The 16004-nt window shown below is 47.0% G+C and overlaps 1 protein-coding gene across 3 annotated transcripts in view; it reads left to right on the top strand.

The window, feature by feature from the left end:
• The window catches only part of RAB3GAP1 (RAB3 GTPase activating protein catalytic subunit 1), a 289227-nt gene that overhangs the window by 133784 nt on the left and 139439 nt on the right, over positions 1-16004 (top strand). For all 3 annotated transcript variants that reach the window (XM_063933781.1, XM_063933783.1, XM_063933782.1), the window contains exons 13-14: positions 4203-4372; positions 12466-12555. In XM_063933781.1, coding sequence (XP_063789851.1) covers positions 4203-4372; positions 12466-12555 — 260 coding nt within the window. The remainder of the gene's footprint in view (positions 1-4202; positions 4373-12465; positions 12556-16004) is intronic.

Below are 16004 nucleotides of genomic sequence, written 5' to 3'. Positions count from 1 at the left end.
TCTCAGGGGATTAGGCCAGTGTTGGACTGCCCCACTAGGGTATTCCTCGGTGGGACCCAGTGCTTCAGAACCCCTCCCCTACGGTGGGGCATGACCGTCCACAGAGTACCTCATTAACAAGTATGCAGTCATTAAGGTCTTTAAAAAATTGTAGGAAAGAGGAGACAATCATTGAATGAGTTGGGTACTGCTCAGCAGCAAATTTACTGATTAATTAGTAATAGTGGGACCAACAAATACACATAAGTATATTATTAATCATAGAATATACTGTATGTGAGAATTTCAAATCACAAAACTATAAATTGGGGGATGTAATAAGAGTGGTAGGAAGAGCAAAGAGTTGGTGGCAGCCGGCAAGACCATTACACTGTCTGAGCTTATAGTTAAATCGATCGCTGTAGACTTATTTATACTGTTTGTTATCTGTAACATAATAAATAAATTGCTCTTTAATTTTTTAAATATTGAGGACTAAGGAGTCTATTTACTAAGCGTTGGTTGGAGATAAAGTGGATGGAGATAAAGTCCCAACCAACCAGCTCCTGTCATTTTTCACACGCAGCCTGTGACATGCCAGGTAGTTGCTCGCTGGCTGGTACTCTATTTCCATGCACTTTATCTCCATCCAAGGCTTAGTAAATAGACCGCTAAATTTAAGTCTGGAATTTCCAAATGTTCCAGACCTTGTTGTGGCGTATCTTGCACATGTTCCGTGAATAGCTGAGCCCTGCTGCAGGTGTTAGGTGATGTTACTTTAGAGTTCTGCAGTGATCTAGGTAACCTAGTCTGAGTATTCTAGTCCTGTGGTTTCCACATAAAATCCGATGCTTGCCACACATGCCATGCTACTATGTTATCATTAGGCTCACTACAAACTAAAGGCCCATACACACTTGCCGATAAAATGAGCACCGTTGCTCATTTTCCCCCTCTGAGCGACGTCGCTCACTTTATCGGCAAATGTGTATGCTGCCAGCGATGACCGATGCGCGGCCCCGCGCGTCGGCAACGATCGTCTCTGTTGGTAGGGCATGCATGCTGGATCTGGGCTGTCGTCCTGCATGCACAGCTGGCGGAGGCGTGACGTCACTGAGCGATATGAGCGGTCATGTTACTCAGTGTGTACAGTCGGCCGCCGACCGGCCGGCCCAAGAGGGGAAACATTAGACAACGTTGCTCATAGAGCTACATCGTCTAATGTGTACGGACCTTAAGAGATTTCAAATATAATAAATAATAATAATAATAATAATAATAATAATAATAATAATAATAAAAAACAGAATTAGCTATTTCATTCACACAGGAAAGGTTTTTGGACTTAAATCACTACTCATGCTGTAAATTAGCAGTTAGATGTTTTCCTCTTTTCATCTAATTTTTATTTGGGAAATTGAATGAAGGAATACATGTAGAGGCTGATCCAGAGTCTTACTCAAAGCTGCCGCTGTGATGATACATTGTCCGCAGATCACTCAAAAGGTCAGTACGGACGGGAGAGATCTGTGATGAGCGATCTTAACACAGACCGCTCAGCACACATCTCTCCTCCCGCTCAGCACAGCGCGATGTGTGCTGAGCGAGACGGACGGACGGGGGGGGCGCTCACTTCACCCAGCGGGTGAAATAAGCGATGCAGGCCAATCTAGCATCGTCAATAGTGATGTGTGGGGCCATGCATCGCTATCTCTGTTGGGGGTGCACACAAAGAGATCAATGCTTAACTTCTAAACAATCTAGACAGATTGCTTAGAATTTAAGCACTGATCTCTCCGTGTGTACCCCCCTAAACGTGGCAGCATATGAAAAATGTCATACAAGGATTCTTTTGAAAACAGTATTGAATACAGCAGTGCACACTTAAACATTCAATATGTGAATGGACGAGTCCAGTAAAACTTTAGGGCTAGGCGTAGACTGGCAATATTTCACTAAGAAGTTTACAGATTGATATAAATGTCATCAAGCAATACATGGTCCAAAATAAATAATCTAGCTCAATGTTCCAAATAACCCAGTGTCATGGGTTTCACAGCAGATCCCTGGCAGAGCATCACATTTTAGCCTAGGATCAGTGATTCTCCCTAGAGAACAGAGTTGCTCCTTCTTACCCCTGCAGCTGGAATAGCCGCAGGCTGTAGAGGTGTGTTTGGCTTTCTTCAGTGGTTTAAGGCATAGGAATACAATACATATTTCCTAAGCAAGGTGATTAAATCGGACACAGAGAGTCACCCTGTCTGGCCAGATTTGGAACAAAGGAGGGAACACTACAGGTTGCTAGGTCTCCTGTAGTTCAAGTAAACAAAGACTGCTTCTGTTACGCAATAGGCTGGTCTACCTGACCCGATTATCTAATTATTGGTGTACAGATTTGTTCATTTGGCATAAGTAATTAATAGAAAACTAGGGCCAACATAAATACATCACCTACATTGTAACAAATAACATAACACAATTGCATATATTGCCAATATTAAGGCTGATATTCAAACTTAAGGGCCCCATACACTTATACGATATGACGGTGCGTCATGTCGTCTAGGATTTCTCTTCAACCTCCCGGCAGCCTCCCGGGCGGCAGGATAGTAAAAGATACATCGTATGCAGTCCTTTTGCATACGATGTATCTTTTACTATCCCAGCCATTCCTGCGGGATCTGACATACTACGAGTGCCTCACTCGTGATATGTTGGATCTAGGGTGATCCGATCCAATGCTCACGGGAACCCGCATCGGATCGGATCGTGTGTAAAGCACAACAAAAATGCCAGATTTCACCCAACATATCGTCCCGAATTGGGCTGAAATCGGGCTGCTCGTTCCCTTTAGAATGGGGATGAGCAGCAACAAGCTATAGGAAAAGTACATATTCAACAGGTTTTGTTATAGCTTCCTTTGTGACTATCTTTGCACTGCGCGTGCTCACTAGGCTGGAAGAGGCGTACTTGGGCATCTCTGTGGATCTGCTGGGCTGTTCACAGTATCTCAAAAGTCAGCTGGATCTCCACCTACATTGTGCCAGCCAGCACCTGAGCAAACCTTATGTCCACCATAACTAAGCTGCTGAGGCCAGTGACGCAGCCAATGGCTTCAGCACACCTGAAAACTAGGCCAGTATGCCCCCAAATGCCTGCAGACTATCAATCAACCAATGTCTGCAGCCACACTGCCTTGGTGACGCAGGACCAGTGCAGAGACCCATTTGCTGCTTTATTTGGAGGGTCATGTTTCCCTAGAATCATATTAAACTTCACCAAAACTTCAGAGCCCCCAAAAAGGGGAGCCTGTAAGAGTGCCAGGGAATTGTGAGTCTCAGGACTACACTACACCCCTATATCAGGAGAATGGAGCCTGTAAATGACAACTGGTGCTGTTAAGTCTGAGTAAGAAAAGTGAACACACAAGTGATAGACGATTAATAAATGTTGTAATGTATGCGAGTGTGCTGCTTATTTTTTAGTTATGCTCTCCCCCCATCGTCTCCTCACACAGAGGGCCAAGGTAGACTGACTATTATTTTATGGGTCTCCATTCCACTCTTGGATAATATTACACTCGTTCTTAGTCAAAAGGGTGAGGGTGGGTTTTAAGTTGCTCTTAGTTTTTCTCATTCCAGCCTTTGTGCCTTTTGTTGCGCCTAAGTTTACTTTTTAGTTCTGTATTTAAAAAGGTCTCGTCCCTTTCCTGTTAGTGCTTAATGTTTAACATCCATAACATCCATAGGATTGTAGGCAAATAAGACAGGTTTTTCGAGTTTGAAAAGAAAAATGGTTCTCGCTGCTGCAGATTTGTGATCAGGAATGAAGGGTAATTGAAAAAGTCAAGTAGTCTTTTTTGATGTTTTAAAGATACCACTTTAGTTTTTATGTGGGATGACGGGTTCATTTAAAAACCCTGGGAGAACAAAAGATGTTTTCTGGGGTGACCTATTCTCTCATCGAATAACGCATAGAAACCCATGTCAAAGGGCATGGTATACAACACAGTTAATTAGTTAATTTGCATATTTTTACCCATAGTGCACTTCCATCTAATATGATAATAAAAGAATCTCTGTTTTTTTTTATTAGCAAGATGTAAGGATTGCAGTGAGACAGAATGAACTGGTTGCTAAGCAGCATCTCGCAGATCTCTCTAAATTAATACTTCTATGCAGTCAGGCTCTGCATTCAGTGCCCTTTGTATTCTCTCTTTATAGACGCAGCGGATATCAGCCAGGCTCTATCCAAGCTTACCGAGCCTGCGCCGGTCCCCATACACAAATTGTCCGTCACTGGCATGGTCAGTAGCGCCAGGAAGAAGATCCGCAAGCACAGAGGGGCTGACGAGTCCCCATTAAACAATGATGTCCTGAACACTATTCTCTTTGTAGGTTCCAAACTGAACTTTTTTCCATTTTTTCCCCCAGTATATTCTCAACATGACCTTAATTTAACAAATTCTTCCTAACAACTAATTCATGTGTTAATTAAGAGGTGCTGTAGTGTTGCTTGAGTGTGAATTAATCATATCTGTTGTTTACCTTGTTAGCGGTTCAGCCTCCTGAATATATTGCGTGTGTTATGGCGTTAGAAACGTTTCTCTCTGCTCCTGAAAGCTGACAAGTGCGTAATAGGGCTATTTTTACCACTGCATATCTGCCAGCATTTTCATTTATAACTAACGAGAGCTAATTACAGAAAATGAAGGTGCATATGGATAAGCACCTATATATTGCAGCCAATGATCCTATCCCAAATCCCCTAACACCTATTGCTCCTCACTGCTTACTCATGGTGATCAGCTGGACATTGCTTTTATGTAAAAAGAAAGATGGGTATCAATAGACTATAAAAACAATAAAACCTTGAAGGGATCGTTGTGGAATTTACTATACTAAAGCTTTTCCCGTAGCACTTCTGACCCATAAATAAGTGTTTCCTCGGGGGGTAGTTGCCCGCCTGTTCACCTTGCCAGCATTTTCCTAGAGCTTAGCAACTACAGGACTTGTTTGGCAATAACCGACCGCAGGTTCGTTGCTGTATATGACATAATATAATGCGTGTGCCACTGCTCACAGTCTGCATTCCTGCAGCAATATACCCATCTCTGTTGGCAGAAGCAAGTAGAGTTCAGACATAGTACTTTAATATGGTTTTGACAACGCAATACAAACAGGTATGAAAATGACGTTATTAGTAGATTCTTTCTCTTACGTCCTAGTGGATGCTGGGGTCCACATTAGTACCATGGGGTATAGACGGGTCCACCAGGAGCCATTGGCACTTTAAGAGTTTGAGAGTGTGGGCTGGCTCCTCCCTCTATGCCCCTCCTACCAGACTCAGTTTAGAAAATGTGCCCGGAGGTACCGGTCACAGCTAGGGGAGCTCTACAGAGCTTTTCTAGGAAAGTTTATTTTTAGAGTTTATTATTTTACAGGGAGGCTGCTGGCAACACAACAACCTCCCTGCAGCGAGGGACTAAGGGGGGGAGCAGTGACCGCCCTGTGGGGTCTGAGCCACTGTCTCCGCTGACTGGACACTGAGCTCCAGAGGGGTCGGATCGTTCTCCACCACAGGGGACCGCTCACCCCAGCAGCATGCCGCCTAACCCTTACAGAGCTGAAGATGTGGTGAGTGAGACACCGACCCCCCTAGCAAGCTGTGGGCCGAAGTGAAGATGGCGGATGCGAGGAGGGAGCGCAGTATTAACTGCGCTCCTGGGGAAGGCTCAGAGGTACATGATGCGGAGCTGTGAGGAGCGCCCTGTGCCAGCGCTTACCCCCCACACTGGTCCAGAAGCCTGTCAGGGTTCGTGGATCTCAGCCAGCACATTTTCCTCAGGCCAGTATAATCCATGAAGAGCGGGAAGACAACGCCATTAAGGGGGTGGAGCTTCTCCTCAGAGCGGACCCCGGGATGTGTTGCGGGGGTCCCCATCTCTTGCAAAGGTGGTGCAATTGTTGATAGAGGCTATCAGGGATGTGTTGAATGTTAAAGATACCACACCTGAGCAAGTTGAGGAGGCTTTTTTCACTGAAAATAAAAAAGCCTCGCTAACCTTCCCTGCGTCAAAGGAATTGAATGCTATATTTGAAAAAGCATGGGAAAACCCAGAGAAAAGATTCCAGGTCCCTAAAAGGGTCCAGGTGGCATTTCCTTTCCCTGAGGAGGATAGGAGAAAATGGGAAAACCCGTCGATTGTTGACGCATCTGTGTCCAGGCTCTCAAAGAAGGTGGTTTTGCCTGTTCCGGTATCCACCGCCTTAAAGGAGCCGGCTGATAGAAAAATTGATAACACGGTTAAATCAATGTACACTGCTTCAGGGGCCATATTACGTCCCGCTATTGCTACTGCATGGATTGCAAAAGCAATAGTAAAGTGGTCGGCTACCTTACTAGAGGATTTGGATACGATGGATAGGGATGACGTTGCTTTGTATTTGCACAACATACATGATCCAGCAGGTTTTATGGTAGAATCCATAAAAGACCTGGGTACCATGGCTGTGGGAATATCTTCCATGTCTGTTTCAGCTCGTCGGGGACTGTGGCTGGGCAAGTGGTCGGCCGGCGTGGAATCCAGGAAAAGTGTGGAGTCCCTACCCTATACAGGTCAGGCTCTCTTTGGGGAAGCTCTAGACCCGTGGATATCCATGGCTACAGCGGGTAAGTCTCCGTTTCTTCCCTCAGCAGCACCTGCTCCGAAGAAATCCTTCTCTTCAGCTGCATCGCAGTCCTTTCGGCCTAACAAGCCTAGAAAGGCCAGAACATCCAATACCTTCTTTAGGGGAGGTCAGGTTAAGTCCAAGAAACCTGCCGCTGCAGGTTCCCAGGAACAAAAGCCTGCTTCAGGTACGCCAAAGTCCTCCGCATGAAGGTCCTGGAGGTGGGGCCAGTGGGAGCGAGACTCAGACGCTTCAGTCACGTCTGGGTATCGTCCGGCCTTGATCCCTGGGTGATAGATATTGTATCCCAGGGTAACAGGCTGGAATTTCAAAGTCTCCCTCATCATCGCTTTTTGAAATCAGGCTTACCAACTCTGTTGGCGGACAGCACTGTCCTACAAAACGCTGTCCAAAAACTGGTGGAGGCACAGGTCATTGTGCCAGTGACACTTCACATGCAGAACAAAGGTTACTATTCGAACCTTTTCGTGGTACCGAAACCAGATGGTTCGGTCATGCCCATTCTGAACCTACAATCATTGAACCCCTTTCTAAAGGAGTTCAAGTTCAAGATGGAGTCTCTCAGGGCGGTGATATCAGGTCTGGAAGAGGGGGAATTCCTGGTGTCACTGGATATCAAGGATGCGTACCTCCACATTCCGATTTGGCTGCCGCATCAGGCTTATCTCCGTTTCGCATTGCTGGACTGTCATTTCCAGTTCCAGGCCCTGCCATTCGGCCGCTCTACAGCACCAAGGGTGTTTACCAAGGTGATGGCAGAGATGATGGATCTCCTCCGCAAACAAGGGGTGAACATCATTTCATATCTGGACGATCTGCTGATAAAGGCATCGTCCAAGGAGAAGCTGCTGCAGTCCATTGTTCTCACAACACGCCTCCTCAAGAGTCATGGTTGGATTCTGAACCTTCCAAAGTCACATTTGGAACCAACCCAGAGGTTGTCCTTTCTGGGAATGATCCTGGATACAGAAGTGCAGAAGGTGTTTCTTCCGCAGGAAAAGGCATTGGTGATACGAGCTATGGTCCGGGATGTCCTGAAGCCAGCCCGGGTGTCGGTTCATCAATGCATTCGCATGTTGGGAAAGATGGTGGCCTCTTACGAGGCTCTCCAGTACGGGAGGTTCCACGCTCGGACCTTCCAACTGGATCTCCTGGACAAGTGGTCTGTATCTCATCTCCACATGCACCAGAGAATTCGTCTGTCGCCAAAGGCCAGGATTTCACTCCTCTGGTGGCTCCAATTGCCTCACCTTCTGGAGGGCCGCAGGTTCGGGATTCAGGACTGGATCCTTCTAACCACGGATGTGAGCCTTCGGGGCTGGGGCGCAGTCACTCAAGGAGTAACCTTCCAGGGAAGCTGGTCAAGCCTTGAAGCCGGCCTGCCCATCAACATCCTGGAACTAAGAGCCGTCTAAAATGGTCTTCTTCAGGCGGCCCCTCTTCTAAGAAATCGGGCCATTCAAGTGCAGTCGGACAACGTAACAACAGTGACTTGCATAAACCGACAAGGCGGAAACGAAGAGCAGAGGGGCAATGTCAGAGGTGACAAGAATACTCCTCTGGACAGAAAAGCATGCGATAGCACTGTCAGCCATCTTCATTCCGGGAGTACACAACTGGGAAGCAGTGGGGTCTCCATCCGGAGGTGTTCAAGGAAATAACAGATCTTTGGGGATTACCCCAAATAGACATGATGGACTCTCGTCTCAACAAGAAGCTTCGGCTAAATTGTTCCAGGTCGAGTGACCCACAGGCAGTGGCAGTGGACGCCCTGGTGTCTCCGTGGGTGTTCCAGTCAGTGTACGTGTTTCCACCACCCCCACTCATCCCAAGAATCCTAAAGCTCAGAAGGAGAACATGGGTTCAAGCGATCCTCATTGCCCCAGACTGGCCAACAAGGGCTTGGTACGCGGACCTTCTGAATCTACTGCAAGAAGAGCCGAGGCCTCTTCCACTTTGGGAGGACCTGCTGCAGCAGGGGCCGCTCGCCTATCAAGACTTACCGTGGCTACATTTGACGGCATGGAAGTTGAGCGCCTGATTCTTGCTCGGAAGGGCTTTCCGAAGAAGGTTATTCCTACTCTCATACAGGCTAGGAAAGGGGTAACGTCTACACATTACCATCGTATTTGGAAAGATATGTCTCTTGGTGTGAGTCCAAGAAGTTTCCTACGGTGTGGTTTTACATTGGGGACGTTTCCTCCTCTTCCGGCAAGCAGGAGTAGATATGGGCCTTCGGTTGGGATCTGTGAAGGTCCAGATTTTGGCCCTATCCAGTTTCTTTCAGAAACAATTGGCTGCCCTCCCTGAGGTTCAGACCTTTTTTGAAGGGAGTTCTGCATATCCAACCTCCCTTTGTACCGCCTACAGCGCCTTGGGACCTTAACGTGGTGTTGCAGTTCCTCCAGTCGGATTGGTTTGGGCCTATACAGGAGGTAGAGGTCAAATTTCTTACATGGAAGGCGGTCACGTTGTTGGCCTTAGCTTCTGCTAGACGTGTGTCCGAGTTGGGGGCTTTATCCTGTAAAAGCCCTTATTTGATCTTCCACGAAGATAGAGCTGAGCTGCGGATACGTCACCAGTTTCTTCCGAAGGTTGTGTCGGCATTTCATATCAACCAACCTATTGTGGTGCCAGTGGCTACTGACTTCTCAATTACATCAGAGTCCTTGGATGTCGTAAGGGCTCTGAAGATATATGTGAAGAGAACTTCTCGTCACAGAAAGTCGGACTCTCTGGTTGTCTTATATAATCCCTAGACAATTGGGTGTCCTGCTTCTAAGCAGACGATCTCTTGCTGGATCAGGTTCACTATCCAGCATGCTTATTCTATGGCAGGACTGCCGTGTCCAAAATCTGTTAAGGCCCACTCTACTCGTAAGGTGGGGTCTTCCTGGGCGGCTGCCCAGGGTGTCTAGGCAGTGCAACTTTGCCTAGCTGCAACTTGGTCTGGGTCGAACACGTTTGCAAAGTTTTACAAGTTCGATACTTTGGCCTCTGATGATCTGAAGTTCAGTCAATCAGTTCTGCAGGAGCCTCCGCGCTCTCCGTCCCGTTCTGGGAACTTTGGTACATCCCCATGGTACTAATGTGGACCCCAGCATCCTCTAGGACGAAAGAGAAAATAGGATTTTGGTACCTACCGGTAAATCCTTTTCTCATAGTCTGTAGAGGATGCTGGGGTCCACATTAGTACCATGGGGTATAGATGGGTCCACCAGGAGCCATTGGCACTTTAATAGTTTGAGAGTGTGGGCTAGCTCCTCCCTCTATGCCCCTCCTACCAGACTCAGTCTAGAAACTGTGCCCGAGGAGACGGACATCTTCGAGAGAAGGATTTAACACAGATAGTGGTGAGATTCACACCAGCTCACACATACAAGGCACATCAAGCCCACTTGCTTGAAACTCTCAGCATCTGCTGAAACATTACTTACCAAGTAACAATGCAGTATTCCACTAAAACAAAGTAGTACTGAACCAAATAACATTTGCAGGAAAACGAAGCGCTGGGCGGGCGCCCAGCATCCTCCACGGACTACGAGAAAAGTAATGTTACTTATCTCTACCACTATTGTTTATATTTATATACAAGTGATATAAATATATATGGTTACTCTCTGTAAACAATAATTGTACAAACAGTGAACACTAATAGCTGACTAGTTCTGGAGTCATCACGTCAGTGTTCGTTGAGATTATCTAAAAGCATTCTGCCTGTAATCTTATGTTTTTATAAAATTGCTGAACTTTTTAGTGATTTTAAATATCCAATTATTCCACATATGAGACTTAAGGTAGTTTAGATCACATGACTCAACAAGACATAATATCGGGATCGATATGTGATCCTGGCGGACAGGATGCAGGTGGTTAGAATATCGATGCTGACATCCCGATGGTCATGATCCCGACGGGATGTAGTTATGTGACCAGCGGTCAGGAGACCGCCAGTCACATCACCTCCCCCTGAAAATCCTGACGGTCGGCATGCCAACCACCAGGGACAATTTCCACTGGTGCGCCCCCAAGGGACTTCTTGCGCTCACCCCCCCCCCCCCCAATGCATTCCGCTTCCGGTATCCTGGCAAAGGTATGCTACCAGTCACGCATACCCAACCTGATCCTGACAGTGGTGAGGTAAGTTTTCTGCCTCCCTTACCACGGCCTGACACTAACCTCCCCCTTAGTGCCTAAACCTAACCCCCCCTTTCCGCAGCCTAACCCTAACCCTCCCCCCTCAGTGCCTAAAACTACACCCTCCCCCCTCTCTAACTCCTGCCCAGAGCCTAACCCTAACCCCGGGTGGCACCTAAACCTAACCCTCTGGCTATACTTACCTTCGGGATCCCGGCTGTTATTATTCCAGCATTGGGATGCTGATCTGGCTGGTATTCCAGCGTCGTTGTTCTGAAGGGTGTCGGGATTCTGGCGTCCGTATTTGGACTGCCAGGATCTTGAACGTATACCATAATATAACCCATGTACTCATTTAATGACCATCTCTGTTTTGCTTTCAGAAAGCAGAATATGCTTCATTCAAAAGTATATCCGTCTCCTCCCCTTTCTCTGTCCTCTTTAGAAAAACCCTCTCCTTAATCTACCTACTTTTTATGTAATCCCGTGTTTTCATTCTATATTAGGGACATGTGGCTGTCAAGGAGAACACAGTCCACAAAACTCCGGGGGTAATTCAGATCTGATCATAGATGTGCTAAATTTAGCACATCTACGATCAGTTTGTCAGACATGCGGGCAGACGCCCAGCACAGGGCTAGTCCGCCCCGCATGTCTGGCCCTACCCCCTGCAAGGGTGCAAGAGCATCGCACGGCGACGATGCTTTTGCCCCCGCTGAGTAGCTCCTTGCCAGCGCAGCTCCTGCGCGGTGGCAGTCCGCTACTCGCCGTGTCATGCAGCCACTGCGGCCCTTCTCTGCAACGGTCCGGTCACGCCTCGGTTGCCCAAGTAAACCATCTACTGGACCCATGACGGAGCAACTACTTAACGCTGCCTTATAACCTAGATACTTGATTTTACTAAGATACTCCTCCACCTAGCCCGAGCTCCGGTGCTGCTACATAATACATCATATGTAATACAAAACTTGCTATTCACTTTAGTCAACCATAAAAGCAGCAAAAGACTATATGGGCGGGATTCAATTCTTTTCACCCCTTTCCACACCCATTCTGTTTCTGCCCTCAGGGACGTTGTATCATTATTTCAGCTCGCTACCCCCGGAGTAGCGAGGCACCCAACCCTTTACACAGCTAAAACTGATTACTACGGGCAATGCGCCCATAGTAATCAGTTTTAGGTGTGTAAAGGGTTGGGTGCCTCGCTACTCCGGGAGCCCAGTGAGATGCTAAAAGCATCTCTTGGACTGCGATCGCCTCTGCCTGATTGACAGACAGTGGCGGTCGCGGGTGGGAGGGGGAGTGCCAACAGGGAGTGCCAACAGGGTTAGAACGCCGTTGGTGGGGCGTGGTCTGGACAACCGAGGCGTGACCGGACCGTTGCAGAGACGGGCCGCAGTGGCTGCATGACACGGCGAGTAGCGGACTGCCACCACGCAGGAGCTGCGCTGGCAGGGAGCTACTCAGCGGGGGCAAAAGCATCGTCGCCGTGCTATAACGGAGATCATTTTAGAAAGGAAATTGGGCGTGATATATCATTTGAATCTCACCCTATGTGTCTTGTTTTATAACTGTGTGTGATGTAAAAACAGAGACATCTCATCTATACATTCACCTGCAGTATGCTTGATATTTGTTGTTATTGGTTTGCCTGCAGTTCCTGTTTCCAGATGCCAAGTCCCTGGATGGAGCAGACACCAGGACCGGTGGCTCTAGCGGAGGTATCCAGGCAGAGAGTGAGGATTATGTAAGTCTTGTCGTAGGATGGTGGAGTTTGTACAGTGACATGCAATAGCATTTCCATCAGTGATAGCTGGAAACCTCTTAAGATTTCACTTGCCACCAACTCATTCCTGCTTTGTCGCCATATATGTTTGTTATAGCTGATAACACTTGCTTACAATGCCTGATGATATGCTATTACAGACAAGTGTTTCTTTGATTAAATGTAATGATTTAACTTCTCACTGAGAGTAAATCTAATGTACGGCCCTTTTGAAGGTTAGAGGGCCATATAGTGTTGTCCCCCGTATGAGGTTGCCTATCACTGTTGTTCATTCTTCACTCATAGTGACCAGCTTTTATGCAAAAAGAAAGATGATAATAAACATTGTAGAACCTGGAAGTGATTATTGTGGAATTACTATCCAAGAGCTTTTCCCTGGCACTGCTGACTTTTAATTTCAGATGATGAACAAGACACATTGTCCACATATACCTTAAGACTGTGGATATTGCGTCACACTCATTGTCTGCAGTGATTGGGGGCATAAAAAACAAATTGACTTTCCCTCCACTAGCACTGACGAGAGGTGGGCAGCCAGGGAGGAGGATCAGGAAAAGATAACTGCACTTTTAAAAACAAAAGCAAAATTAAGTCCCTCCTCCTATACTCCAGCATTAAGTTAATATAGCTATCTCCATTATCTTTACATCTGGAAAGATGGGGGCATTGTCACTTGAAAGAATAGAGTCCTCTCTTTCAAGCTAGGTGTAATGGAAGTTATTGCGTGGTTATCCCCTGTGGTCAAACAATTGCCCTTATTTATCAATGAGTGATAAAATTCACTGAGAGTGATAAATTGCGCCAGCCGTTCAGCTCCTAACTTCCATGTCACAGGCTGGGTTTAAAAAATGACAGTTAGGAGCGGATTGGCTTGTGCAATTTATCACTCACAGTGAAATTCACTCATTGATAAATAAGGGCAAATAATTCTCTTTCATCCACTAGGTGACACTGGAAATCTCAGGCAGATGGGGTGTGACGGATGGACACCGGAGGTAGCACAATATAAAAAAATTATGCACAGCTGGCTCCTTCCCCTTCACGCACCCTATTCTCTCCAGTTTGAAAAATTGTGCTGGAGGTAGCAGCACAAGAAAGGAGCTCTGGCTCCATAACAGAAAATTTTTTGCTTTTAAACTTGTTGAGCTGATCCAGCCTAGCTTGAAAGGAGGGTGATGTCTCCCATAAACTGTGGGAACAGTTTAAGTGAGACAAAGATCCCAGTGGAAGGGATCGGAATCTCACTCAGAGGATCTGGATACAGAGAGCTGTGAGTAGTATCAGTGGGGTGCGCAGGCTGGAGCTAGCAAGGCCGCTTAATCAGAAGTCACCATATTAGAGTTAGTACTTATTCTCCCCACAGATATATATTTTATTCAACAGCACCCGTTTAGTTAGGGTCACGGGCGGCCAGGGCTCCGGAGAGATGCTCAGAGCGCGGCTGGCGGGTGGAGCACGGAGAGACGATCTGCTGAAGGGGGAGCATTGAAAAGCAGCCACGGTAAAGGGGACAAGAGGTGGAAATTACAGCGGCCGCAGACAAGCGGAGCTCCGTAAAACAGGTACTTAGGAGTGCGCTGATGTTTACTTAGCAGTCATCTCCACACAGTGCAGACGCGCAGGCTGAGATGTGAATAAAAAAATGCAGTGGCGGCCATTTAAGTTTTTGGGTTAGGCGCGCAGTTTGAGCGGGCGGTCCTCTCTGAGGGGGACGACTGGCTAGGTGAATTGTCGCAGGAGGGCAGTCTCTTAGGGCTTAGACTCCTGTAATATGGTTTTTATTATCCCTAATAGCACTGACTGAGGCTAGGGAATTTTATAAGCTAGCTCTGCTGTAAGATCTATCTGAATAAAGTAATTTATATTTTCTCTCACGTCCTAGGGGATCCTGGGAATCCAATTTAGTACTATGGGGTATAGACGGGTCCACTTGGAGCCATGGGCACTATAGAAGTTTGATAACGTTTGCTGGCTCCTCCCTCTATGCCCCTCCTACCAGACTCAGTTTAGAAAATGTGCCCGAAGGAGCCGGTCACATCTCTGGAAGCTCCTGAAGAGTTTTCTGCATTTATTTTCAAAGTTTGTTATTTTCAGGCAGGACTGGATGGCACCAGCCTGCCTGCTTCGTGGGACTTAGGGGGGGGACGGCCCACTAAGGGTTAATGGTCCCGTTCCCTGCTGACGGGACGCTAGCTCCTGAGGGAACTTTTCGCAAGCCCCACCATGGCGAGCATATATTCCCGCAGCATGCCGCCACCCCTAACAGAGCCAGAAGAACGAAGTGGTGAGTACTAAGGCAGCGTCCCGGTTAGCAAGTCGCCGGCCATTATGGCAGCATAAATGGGTATGGAGACGCACGGCTTCTACGCGGGGTGGAATGAATCTCCAGACTTAGTACACTGTAGTGTACACAGTACCCAGACTGGCAATACAGGCTTAAAAGGGGGCTTACTCCATTTTATGCACTTAGACACATAAAGCCAGTATAAAGAAGAGCGTAAAGACCGCGCACCATTGAATGGGCGGGGCTTCACTATGAGCAGATCCAGCAGCTCACAGGCGCTATTTTACCCTACTGCAGCTTCACAGACGCTGACTAGAGGGATGTGCAACTCCTCCGGAGAGCCTCCAGATTACCTCAGCAGTACCAGGGGGTCATAGCAGGGGGGGAGCTATATACTAGTGTACTAAGTCCCTAATCTAGGTACTTAGTTTGCTTTAGCGATAAGGGCGCAGTGTGCTGGCTCTATCCTCTCTCTGTGTCTCTTGGGAAGGGCTCTTTGTGGGTTAATTGTGCATTTAACCTTTTCTTGTGTGTGTGCTGTCACTGCTGCTGTATGTCAGGCAAAGAGTGTGTTTCATGTAAGGCACAGTGTTCCTTTTCCCCAGGGAGTTCACTAGTGTGTACTCAGTGTAGTATCCCTTCTCAGGCTAGGGGATGATTTCCACCATCTCTACTAAATTATCTCGTAATGAGAAAGAGACGCAATACTTAAGACAGTCTATGGCTGAGTTTATGCAAAAGGACTCAGTACTCAGACCAGCGTCTCAATCCTCTACCATTTGTCTGCAAAAACATACTTTGACCCATATCCTACATTCTGACTTTGATAATGAAAGGTTAGAAATGGAGGAAGAGGAGGTGGACATAGGGGTAGGGGAGGGTACTCTGTGGCATGGTGTAGAGGCTATCATAGATTCAGAGAAGTCCTATCCCTGATAAGATGACAGGGGAGTGTGAGGAATCTTACTTTAATATAAAGAAAAAATCCTCAGCCACTTTTCCTGTGACAAAGGAACTAAATACCCTGTTTGAAGAACGGCGGGTTAATCCAGATAAGAAATGTCAAATTCCTAGGCGCTTATTATCATCTTTTCCTTTTCCTCCTGAGGATAGGAAAAAATGTGAA

Source organism: Pseudophryne corroboree, chromosome 7 (assembly GCF_028390025.1).
Source record: "Pseudophryne corroboree isolate aPseCor3 chromosome 7, aPseCor3.hap2, whole genome shotgun sequence".
In the NCBI taxonomy this organism is placed as follows: domain Eukaryota; kingdom Metazoa; phylum Chordata; class Amphibia; order Anura; family Myobatrachidae; genus Pseudophryne; species Pseudophryne corroboree.
This window is presented reverse-complemented; position numbering and strand designations above follow the sequence as displayed.